Source organism: Scylla paramamosain, chromosome 28 (assembly GCF_035594125.1).
Source record: "Scylla paramamosain isolate STU-SP2022 chromosome 28, ASM3559412v1, whole genome shotgun sequence".
Lineage (NCBI taxonomy): Eukaryota > Metazoa > Arthropoda > Malacostraca > Decapoda > Portunidae > Scylla > Scylla paramamosain.
The window spans coordinates 1,855,161-1,867,500 of record NC_087178.1 but is presented as its reverse complement, the minus strand read 5'-3'; the positions used below and the strand labels follow the sequence as shown (position 1 = coordinate 1,867,500).

At 41.9% G+C, this 12,340-nt stretch overlaps 1 protein-coding gene across 1 annotated transcript in view; it reads left to right on the top strand.

The window, feature by feature from the left end:
- LOC135114682 (uncharacterized) overlaps positions 1-12,340 on the top strand; it is a 62,052-nt gene that overhangs the window by 2,238 nt on the left and 47,474 nt on the right. The window contains exons 2-7 of the mRNA XM_064030564.1: positions 954-1,209; positions 1,599-1,745; positions 3,052-3,211; positions 3,433-9,286; positions 11,453-11,629; positions 11,764-11,907. Of these exons, the coding sequence (XP_063886634.1) occupies positions 965-1,209; positions 1,599-1,745; positions 3,052-3,211; positions 3,433-9,286; positions 11,453-11,629; positions 11,764-11,907 (6,727 nt within the window). The 5' untranslated portion in view covers positions 954-964. The remainder of the gene's footprint in view (positions 1-953; positions 1,210-1,598; positions 1,746-3,051; positions 3,212-3,432; positions 9,287-11,452; positions 11,630-11,763; positions 11,908-12,340) is intronic.

The window sequence follows — 12,340 nt, the reverse complement described above, 5'->3', positions numbered from 1 at the left end:
ATCACAAGAAGCGAAATGGCATCAAGAAGTTGCAACCATTTTCCAGATGTATTCTGTTACATATGTGGTCAATTCATCAAGACAAGAGCAAAGAAATTCTCTGTGACAGCATATGGAAAAATTGTGAAATTTAGCTATTTTGGGGCAAAGAATAATTCTAAAAGCCACAAAAGCAAAGTTTCACAGGAATAATGGACATTTTCTATTGTTTTGCATTGAAAAGAGTTGGAAAGTAACACTTGCGTGTCAAAGACAAAATCGTGTTACATAGTGTATAATTTATAATGCAAGATGAACCGTAATTTGAATACTACATTTACAGGTAGAATGAAATATATCTCCATGTAGTCATTGCAGTAACTGGCAAAGACCGTAACTGCTTACTATTCTCGTTCTCGTTCAATCTGCTACCTTCGCTGCTGTGGCAAACACTGTGAGCAGTATTTACTATATCGTTGTTTTCTTACCACGGTCCTGATGATTACTATCAAGGTACCAGGACGACAGGACAGTGCGTATGTATTAATGTGAGAGGAGCCCAACAAAGAGAACACCATTACAAAATAAGCTGAAGGACAAGAGGCTAACTCGAGAATGTTGGTGTTTTACAGTGTTCATTTGTACGCTGCCAGACGAAAAAAAATGTTGTTAGAGAGATGACTCGTCCTTGTTATCAGAAAAAAAAAAAAGGTTTGAAACAACACAGCGTCCATATGTGTTAAATAAGCCGTAATGTGTGTTTTGAAATTGTTATGAGATTGTTGTTAGTCTCTCTCTCTCTCTCTCTCTCTCTCTCTCTCTCTCTCTCTCTCTCTCTCTCTCTCTCTCTCTCTCTTACTTATAATGTGTCATTAACTGTCAAGCGTCAATAAAATGTAAACTCGGCAGGGAACAGGCTAACAACCGTTCCTCCAACCTCCCCCACTATCTTCTCGCCCTTGTACCACCAACAGTTTCAACAAGCATGGAGGGTAACGCATCATTAGCTTACCCGTCCACGCCTCTAGGGGTTGTATGTGTGCAGCCAAGGCAAGAAGGCACCAGGAAAAAATGGTTAATGAGGCCCTTTAAGCTTAACCGTTTGGTGGGGACACGTTTCGAGGAGGCCGCCATCAGGTATGCTGCTGAGGTCCGCCGTGCCGCCCGGTTCCCTCCCACCAGCACCTCCACCTCCATTACTACTGCCTTGACGTCACACGCCACCACCAGGTATGAATATTCTTCCTCAGAGAGAGAGAGAGAGAGAGAGAGAGAGAGAGAGAGCTTCTTTATGCTGTTATGGTGGTTAAGAGGATAATGTATAAGCTTTTATAAGTGTCTCAGCCCTGTTTCATTTTATTGTTTGCATTAGAGGCTGCGTTCTTGTTTTACGGTGGTAAGGTATAGCTTTGTCTATGTAGTGAACAGAAGATTGAGACAACAAAAAAAAAAAAAAGAGGAGGGGGGCGGAGAGGAGGGAGAGAGGGCTTCTTCTGTCCTTTGTTCATGCTAAGGGCCCTCCTACAGTAACACATTACACCAGCAGATATGTTTATTGGCTATAGAGAAAGAGAGGATGGAAGTATTGGTTGAAACTGTAAACTTACCATATTTCTCAGAAGTGGACAAATACTAGCTTCGAGCCTCAGACATCAGTATGAACGCCCTGTTGACAGGCGTGGCAGTCGGGTTGTTCCCACACAGCCCGTCAGGCCCACCGTGCATGTCGCTGACCCATCCACCTCCACACCTCACCCTTCCATAAGGTGGGTTATGTAATATAAGGCTTTCTGTACCTGAATGGTTCAGGGTGTGTGTGTGTGTGTGTGTGTGTTGACAATGACGAACCATTTATTGCTGTGCTCAGTCTGTGTAAGCAAACCAACATGCTGGGCTATAAATTTATCTCTCAACCATTACAGCGTTGTCACATAACTTGAGGAACAAGGTTGCCTGGTGGAGTCAGACGCCTATCGAAATGAGAATATGTTCATGTGATGGAAATGTAATACAGTCTGAGGAACATGTGCTCCAGTATTGCCCTTTGTCTGATGTTTGTCGGAGATGTTAAACTTCAAGCGTCAGTAGTCTTATGGATGTATCGGACACCATCGCTGAACTGTGTGACTGTGTATGATGTGACGAGATTATAAAAGTAAATAGTTACTCTTCCTGGGTGCTTTGTAAGTAATAGCACAACAGTGATTTACGAAAGCATAATGGCTTGTTTAGGTGTACAGGTTATTATATATATATATATATATATATATATATATATATATATATATATATATATATATATATATATATATATATATATATATATATTTTTTTTTTTTTTTTTTTTTTTTTTTTTTTTTTTTGGGGGGGGGAGGGGGTTAAATCTTTTGGCCTGTGAAACAGTTTCCATTTTATGAATCTTTGTGAATTATTATGTTGAAAACTGACTTCTGAGTTTTATGGCCATCTTTGTAAGAAAAGGCTGATATTACATGAATTTGGTTTATAAGAATATTCTAAGACTATATTCGAAATTGCTGGCGTTTTGGGATCTATTTAAATGATATTTTCCAAGTTGTTTGCTTTCTGGGATTTATTTAAAGGTGTCTCAAGTTGCTGGCGTTTGGGATCTATTTTAAGATTAAGCTTTTATGTTGCTGGCTTTTGGGATCTATTTCAAGAAAAATTTTAAGTTCAGGTTTTTGGGATCTATTTTAAAATTAAATTTCAAGTTGCTGGATTTTAGGATCTATTTTAAGATTAAGTTTTATATTGCCAGCTTCTGTGGTCATGAAGAGTATGGTTTTTTTTTTCTTTTTTTTTTTTAATGGAGCACAACCGGTACGAAATAATATGACACTTGTAAAACAACAACAACAACAACAACAACAACAACTACTACTACTACTACTACTACTACTACTACTACTACTACTACTACTACTACTACTACTACGAGTACTGTGACACCGCCGTGAGGCACATCACTTTCCTATGCTCAGCCATCAGGCAGCTCCTACCTTGATTCTGCTTATGATTGCCATGTACATTCGAACTTATCCATTTTCATAGGCACTGGGAAGGAGACACTGTTGTGAGAGGGATTCAGGAAATACGCTCGCAGTTTGTCCGGTCAGAGACTGAGTCCTTCCCCCGCCATCATTCTCAACCACAGCGCCCTTCCAGCCGCCCACCTCTCCTCCCTGTCTCCCCGCCCAGAGATGCGGCAACGGTGGGTGGCTTTTGCATAGTATTCAGCCGTTAGTTATCAGTGTTAGCGATTCAGGCTTATTATTGGGACAGGATTAAGATGATCCTGATTTGGAAAGCAGTAGCTGGTGTGGTGATCGTTTGTGCTGGATTAAGAATTAATGATGCAAGGTTATTGCTGTCCTGTAATTGCTTTGGTTATTCTTGATACTTTTGTTGAGTGACAGGAACCCTTGCTTACAGAGGACAGTAAGGCCCACCTGGCCGCTGTTCCATAGGAGTGGTGGTCGAGGACGTGGAAGACATCAGGTTCAGGAAGAGGAGGATGTATGGATTGACATCGAGAAAGTGTCTCCTCCTCGTACTACTTACCACTTATACCGTTTGTCTGCCGATGGCACTTCCAGTGCCTTGCCAATCACCGTCATACCATCGTTTACTACATCACTTCACTCCATGAATCCCACAAGCCATGGAGCTCATGGCTTGTTGGTGGATCATAGAGATTTCCCTCCTCAAAATCGTGCCGCAGTTACCCCTAGGAGACAGCTTCATCCCCTCGTGGTCACTAAAGCACAGCAAAGTCACTTCTCAAATTCTCGTTTTATGGAACATCAGACGACCTCCTTCCAAGCGTCACAACAGCTTGATGACTCTAGCTTGGTGAGACATCCATCCTCCAATCGTTTCCATAAGAAACCCTTGGTATTCACAGTTCCTCAGGAGCAGAAAACGGGTACTCCTGCAGAAGCGACAGAAAATGTAGTTAGCCTCGAGGACGATGATATAGAGCTCATGTCCAATGGCGAAGTGGACTTAATTGAAATATCTAGTGACTCTTCCCCTGAAGTGAATTGCGGAGCATTAAAAATCAAGAGCACATGCGATGGGGAATCACATTCTTCTCAAGTTTTGGCTGCTGCTTCTCAAGCAAACTTATGCAAAGGTTCGCGTAGGTCTTCATTCTCGGTCAACGCAAATTCAAGTAAACTGTTAACTAGTAAAGATGAAGAGCTACCAGATCTGACTTGCGCTCAGTCGTCCACCAAACTTCCCTCTGAAGATGACAGCAAGGTAGAAGATAACCTGAGTGACGTGTCAACCATCTTCTTTGAAGAAATGCACTTTGATGAATGGATGAATGATGTGATGGAGAACATGACCACAAGTACGAGCAGTAGTGGGAGTACAGAGGTGGTCCCTTCCACCTCCTTAGTAGATGCCTCTGCCTCCCATAACCAGACAGAAAGAAATATCACCATGGTCAATGATAATAATGAGATGGTCGCATTGCTCTGTGCGGAGCAGTGTACGAACTTAACGACTGGAGAAAAAGGTTGCGATGCAGTCAAGCAAATCGTTATAAATCACCCTCCAGAAACAGAAGACAAGTCAAAGGAGTGGCCTGCAGGACACAGCGATACTACTCCCCACCAAGATGTACAAAGTGACCAAGACACTCGCTCGACAAGTGATAAAAGAATAATTGGAGACAATAAGGTAAGAGAGGCCGCGCCAGTTCACCATGCACATGACGAGAACACAAAGCTCACTAAGGAAGACGACAAAAAGCAAATCACAAATGCGGTAAGAGAGGCTGAGCCAGTTCACTATGCACATAGCGAGAACATTAAGGTAACTGATGAGGACAACATCAGGTATATCACAAATGATCCACTGCAAGCAAAGTTGGAGGATGGGATCACCTCGGAGAAATATGATGTGGCAGCTATGGAAAACGGAGCTGTGGAGGAAGTTCCTCTAGAAGTGACGCAATCAAAGATCAGCAAAGAAGAGACAGCATCACAAGAGGCAAATGAACTGCCTGTCACAGCTATTGGTCTATCCGGGACCAACAACATGTCAATTAGCAATACTTTCAATCACGCTTGTATGACAAGGAAGATGAACATGGACTCTGCTCCTCAAAATTATCCAATCACTGCAGTGGTAGGCGAAGTGAGGAGCAGTCCTTCGTGGAGCACCAAAGAAGAGGGTGCAGATACAGCCAGGAACTTACTAGAAAATGACAAGGCATTGGAAGAACCCACAACTCTCGCCTGTGGCTCGGAGAAGAAAAGGAAGCAGATAGTAAAAACGAAGGTTAAAAAAAGGAAAAGAAGATCAACGAAACTCAAGGAAGTTCAGAGATTAGAGACTACTTGGAGAAGACATGACGGTGATGATGAAGACTGTTTGCAGGTGATTGATCCTTCCTGTACTCTCTTTGTAAGTGACGGGCAGCTGGTTGTGGCGATGGAGGTACCCACATGTACACCTAACGAGAATGCTAACGCAATAGAGAAGAGTGGTGAGACTGAGATGCCTCCCCAGCACTCCATTCGCTCACCCCTTCCATCAGACTTCTTGCACCTCCACATCAGCTCTCCATTACAGTCACCAACCGCCATTGCAGTCAATCCAAAGGGAATGAGCAATGCATGCGAGATGAACGAACATCAATCAACGAAAAGTGAAACTGGAGATGCTATCACAAGTTTACTACATGTATCTAACCTCGAAGGCAAAGAACAAGCCAACAAGGAACAGGGGGAAGCTGATGAGGGACATGCAAAGTCTGTCAAAGAAACACAAACATATGAAGAGCATGGTGAAGAAATTAATAGTAAGAAAATTGAAGAAGCTATATATAAGGAAAATGAATTAACCCAAATATCAAAATCATTAATACAACCGAAAAAGTATAAACAGAGTGAGATTAGTGAAACAGAGGGTACTAAAAACAGCGAAACTGAACAAAGAGATGCAACATGCTTTCCACTCATTTGTACGAATAAAATGCTTGCTAAAACCGCAGAAGACACCGAGAGAGTGAACGCAGTTCTTTTCATTAGAGATGAAGCTTCAAGTGAGGCAAATAAAGATTGTGAAAATACAACTGCAGCAAAGTTAAGAACAGACACTGAGCTAAACCAAATATTAAATGAAGTACATAAAAAAAACTATGACGCTGAAAAGGCCACTGAAAAAAAAATGAACATCTTAATCCAAGACAGCAGTTGCAATTCAAAGTCAGAGAACGTTAGACTGGCCGCTCTCATACAAGAGACAGTGGAGAAAAAAAATATACCTAAACCTGTCCCTCAAACAGTAGAGGAAAGAACAAACCTTGAAAAAACACTGGAAGAAGAGAAAACGGTCACCCCTGTAATTGTACATGGAGTAGAAGAGAAAGCTGTTACCCTTGAACGAGGTTCTGAAGTAAAAAATAAAATAGAAACGTTTGAACGAGTACCAGAGGAGGACAAAAGAATCACATCAGAATATGTATCTGCAGTAGAAGATACAAGAATAAATCATGAATTGGCATTTGAACGAAAAAAGACTCAAGGAACGGAAAAGGACTCGGTAGACAGCGTGGTATTCAGTCATGGTAAGGACGACACTAGCAGTGAAGGACATATCAGGTTGGCGGTAGGGAGGAATTCAAACAGCAGCAGCACCAGTATATTCCACCTTGCGGAATGCCTCACATCTCTGAGACTGAAAGAACGACCAGCTTGCCCATTGACCCAGCCTCACACTCAGCCCACTGTCAGCTCAAACATTATTCCGAGTGTTGACCAGGATGATTCCCACACGTTAAATTCCTTACCTGATTCAGCCTCCCTCTGCCGCCAAAGATACATGGATGCATTAAAGGATCTTATGGAAGAGGTGAGGCTTATGGGAGAGAGAAAGATTAATTCCAAGAGCGGAGAAAAAGGGGCCGATTCATTAGATATACTGTCATTTGATACTGAACTCTTTCAAACCGATAATCAAAGGGCATGCATCAAGAGGAATGGGAAGGAAGAGACTGAGAGGTTAACAATTATACAGTGTGTTGCAAAAATTCACTCCAGTGCAGATGTAGAGAGTAATGATCAAGATAATGAACAATTTAAGCTGCCACAGCTGACAGTGGAGTGTGAAGCCTTACTAGACGATTCAAGGCGAGGAGATGAGAAAAGACATTATGAAATCACAGCAGAAATAGAAAAAACAAACCTAGTAGAAAGCACAAGGAAAGAAGACCATTATGCATATAGCACACTAAGAGAGGCAAAAGATGTGAATATAAAGATCAAGGAAGCTTTAAAGTGCCCACTGAAGGATGTACCAGTAGTGAAGATTATAACAGAAGCTCATGGTGGTAGAACACCAGAGCCTATGGTCAATGGAATCGAGGCAGGCGAGAGAGAAATTAGTGTTCATCTTTCAAGTGACCGCATCAAGGAACTTTGTGCAGATTTAGAAAATGAATGCAAGGGCAGTGCATCTTTTATAGGAGTGAGCAAGGATGTAGACTTGAAGCATAACGACGTCCCTGTTGTGATGAGGACCAAGGAAGAAAAACATTTGGTTCAGGGGAGTAGGGAGTGTAACACAGCTAGTGAGGAATATCTTGTGGCGATGCCACCACAGGGAATTAATATCAAGATCATGAAAAACATTTCAGTTGATTCAGTACCCGACTCTTGTCCTCCCTTGTCTGTCAGCAACTTCGCTAAAAAAGCAGCAATGAAGATTAATCAACTATGTGGTGAGTCAAATGTTTTAAGGCTCCAGCAGGATGGCAGAGGGCTCCCTGTGGAGTTCAGCCATATCGTTGAAGACTTCATGAACACTGTTCATTGTGAGAGAGAAGTTCAGGAGAAGCAAGTAGGCACTGCTTTACCTGTTGGTAACAATATGATACAAAGTCTTGACTCAGAACAGCACAGTGCCGATGGAAAAGTAGAGGGATCTTACTTTTCATCCAGAGGGACTGATCCATTGCCATCAATGAATTGCACCCAGCCAGTGGATTGTGAGATACACTCAGCGATTTGTATGACCCGGGAAGCAAAGAGTGGGGCACAACCACTAGAAAGGGAACAACCACCTGTAAGTGAGACTCATCCATCAGTTAGCTGGATCCAGCTAGCAGTCTGTAAGACCCAGCCAGCAATTTGTAATATCCAGCCTGAGTTTCGTGGAATCCAGCCAGTGGAATGTGTGGTCCAGCCAGTGGTTTGTGAGATGCAACCAGCGGTTAGTGAGACCCATCCATCTGGTAGTGGGACCCAGCCAGAGGCTTGTGATATCCACTTGGCAGTTTGTGAAACCCAGCCAGCAGTTAGTGGAACCCAGCCAGCAGTTAGTGCAACTCGGCCAGCAGTTAGTGAAACCCAGCCAGTAGTTAATGAAACCCAACCAGCACTTAGTGGAACCCAACCAGCAGTTAGTGGAACGCATCCAGCACTTAATGGAACCCAACCAGCAGCTGTTGGAATCCAGCCAGCAGTTAGTGGAACCCAGCCAGCAGTTAATGGAACCCAGCCAGCGGTTAGTGAAACTCAACCAGCAGTTAGTGGAACCAAACCAGCAGTTAGTGGAACCCAACCAACAGCTTGTGAAACTCATCCAGCACTTAGTGGAACCCAGCCAGCAGTTAGTGGAGCCCAACCAGCAATTAGTGGAACCCAGCCAGCAGTTAGTGGAACCCAACCAGCACTTAGTGAAACCCAACCAACAATTCATGTAAGCCAAGCATCAGTTTGTGAAACCCAACCAGCAGTCTGCAGGACCCAGCCATTGGTATGTGGGTCCCAACCACCACTTTGTGGGACTCAGCCAGAGGCTTGTGATATCCCTCTGGCAGTTTGTGAAACCCAGCCAGCTATTTGCAGGACCCAGCCAGCAGTTTGTGGTACCCAGCCAGGGGTTCATGGCACACAACCAATGGTTAATGTTGTCCAAACAACTCAATTGCCTGCTAGTGTGGTTAGTTTGCGGCAGCCAATGGTTAGTAAGACACATCCGTCAATCAAAGACGTACAGTCGTCGTCCAGTGTAGACCAAACACCAACTCATCAAACTCGCTCGTCAAGCAGCTGGAGTCTGCAGTCATCTGAGGTCAACCCATCTCCAGCTAGTGAAGCTCAGCCTCCTGACTTGAATCATGGAAGTGATGTCGCCAAAGAGAGAAAAAAGAGATGTAGGGATGAGTCTGCTGATGAGGAGAGTGAGGTTGAGGGCTCTCGTGGACGGAAGAGGAGGAAAAAAGCCCGTGTCACTACTCATCACCACATTGTCGAGGTGTCTCTTACAGGTAAGTATTCATCCTCACCGTACTCACTCATGCAGAAGGTAGATAAAAAATAAGCATAGTTCAAGTGGAAGATAGAAATACCACTTGTATAATGAACGAGTTAGTTGTACTGTAAGTGATGAATAGTGTCCTATACAGTGTCTATGCTTTGGAGCCATCACTGTATCACATACATGTATACTCGTATATTGAAGGAGGCCTGAGGGAGGACACTTGGATGAGACATTCTGTGCAACAGTGATGATAAACCACGACCTTGATACACCCTTCCGCTTCTTGTTAGTGTGTCAGGTGTGTACGTGGAGGATGAAGGTGGCATGACGTATTTAGTTAATTAAGTAGGGTGTAACACAAGCTTCTGCAGATATTGCTTGAGGTGAAAGTACAGGTTATTCTAAATCGAAAAGGATTTATGCACATATGCATTTTGAAGCGTTGTTTAGCTGTGCTGAGAAAGTGTGGCCTTGGGACTGATACAATAGGCAGGCTGTGTGTGTATCCATGGAGGAGAAACATGATGTCCACATACTTCACCTTACAGTTTTTGTCAGTATTATTAAATATATTCTAAACATATTCACTATCACTGTCTCATCGCGAAACTGCAAGTGATTATCAGGTCATTTGATGCTAATCTCACTCCACTTTCACCCATGCCTGGTCAAGGTTAATTACTTACCTCACTCGTTGTGAGTTTCCGTGATTGTCAGATGAGTATGAAAGGTGAACGTTATAAGAATATATATTGATATTTAAATGTTCATACAACATTGAGAGGCCAGGGTGGAGGCGGGTACGAGACCCTGCGTGTCGTCACCTGCCTAGAGTAGACTGAAGAGTGAAGACGGGCGCCTAGAGTGTCGCTTTGTGCCTCAAAAAGCGGGTAGCAAAAATATTTGTGAGTTGCCCGCACTCACAAGTATACTCATGAATATAGCTTTCTAATTACATTAATAGAACAAGAGAAATTCTTATAACCAAAATACATTTGATATATATATATATATATATATATATATATATATATATATATATATATATATATATATATATATATATATATATATATATATATATATATATATATATATATATAATAGGGGAGACTGGGGCTAGTTGACACACTGTACATTCTTAGTGGTGTAAAAAAAAAAACTATAAAGAATTTTCTTTGCTTTTGCTTTCATTGAAAAAATACATTACTTAGAAAACTGCATTACTTAGAAAAATTTTTTTTTCTAAATTAAAGTGTAGCAACATGCCCCATATGAAGGGTGAGATGGCACATCACAAGTAAATAGCAAATTAGATGTATGTAATTGTAAGTTTAGATACAGAATATCTGCAAAGCTAAAGTTCATGAAGATTCTTCAAACAACGGAAAATTTTTTTTTCTTACTGAGGAAAGTAAGATAATTTTTATGTTCGAACCATCTCTGAAAATACAAGATAAAAATTTCTTCAGGAAGCAAATTAATACATGTATCAACACACGTATATCACAAAAATAATATAAATAAAATATAATATGAAAGTAGATAGGTAATAAATAGGCCTGTGTAATTCATATATAGTTGGTACTGTGTCAATTTGCCCCATTTTCTTCGTACCAACTTGCCTCATCCATACCACCAATCTAAACAAACGATTTTCGTATAGATTAAGAAACCTATTATGATCTGTTTCAAGAGTTAAGTTAAATCCTTGAATCCTAACACAAAATGTTGCTAAAATGAATATCATTCATCTATAACTAGATACATGTACAACAATAAAAGTGAGTGAAAATATACTTACCAGCATCAAAATTAAACTTTTCCTCACTCCAGTTAAATTATGCGACCTTCTAACGTGGCTGCATTTTGGTGAGTGAGGCCCCAAGAGGTGATAAGCTGGTGTGAGTAGCCGCGCCATCAAGCGGTAAATAGTGGAATTATTTCAAATGTGTCATTTTACCCTGTTGCCAGCTTATCCCGATTTCCCCTAATTAGGCAATAATAAATAAATTGTCCATGGTGTGTGCCTCGGGATGGTGTGATCGTGAGCAGGTGTGGTTATCACCTGTGGCACATTTACTTGCACAGTCAGAGAGAGAGAGAGAGAGAGAGAGAGAGAGAGAGAGAGAGAGAGAGAGAGACAAAAAAAAAAAATAACGCGATTTTTCAGAGAGGTACATGGAGTGCCTACGGATGGTGGCAATGGCTGGGGAGGCGTTCCTGTCCCCTCTTCGTGGTCATGGTGTAATGAGGCCCAGTCATGGGTTTGCCTCACTGCAGCCAGAGCACACACGCTCTCTTCTCAACCAGATGGTCCGGTCTATGCGGGGACGATGCCAATCTGCTAGTAAGTTTTGTCTGTGATTATTAAGCTTAACCTCTTCACGCTTTCTTGAACCTTACTTGCATGATATGTTATTTCATGTTTTCTTTTCCCTTAAGCACTTGTTTACCGTCAATTTTCTTCCTATCCTCTTACAGGTGACGAAAAAAATTCATATTATAAGAATCTGTTGGCGCTGCACGGCCTCATCAAGGCAGGAGACCTCCTCCTGCACTGCGGCTTGGAGCCCGCTCTGCGCTGTCTGGACCAGTTCCACCACACTCATCACGTCCTCCTTGCAGGTAAGTCCATTTTTTCAAACGACTAATCCCTGAGATTCAATGAGTCATTATAAGGTAAATTATCTCCAGCGTGTCATAATCTGTTGTTCATTTCAAAAGTTTCGTCCATACGGTTCAACAGAAACGAATGACTTTGTTACATTGTCATACGACGATGAAATATAAACGTGATTATTTTACATATTATTAGATATACGCCAGTGATACAATTGTAGTCCGTTGTTAGAGCGAGGAATAAAGTTGAGGCCTGCTGAACTGCAAATGAAAACCTGACAAACAAGAAAAAAAAATAAAAGTAAATGAATGAAGACAAGCGAAAGTGTGTGTGTGTGTGTGTGTGTGTGTGTGTGTCTGATGTATCGTATATCCGCCTCCGCTGTGAAAATAATGTCCGCATTGCAATCCGCATCCGCGTTTTTAACAATGAAAGATC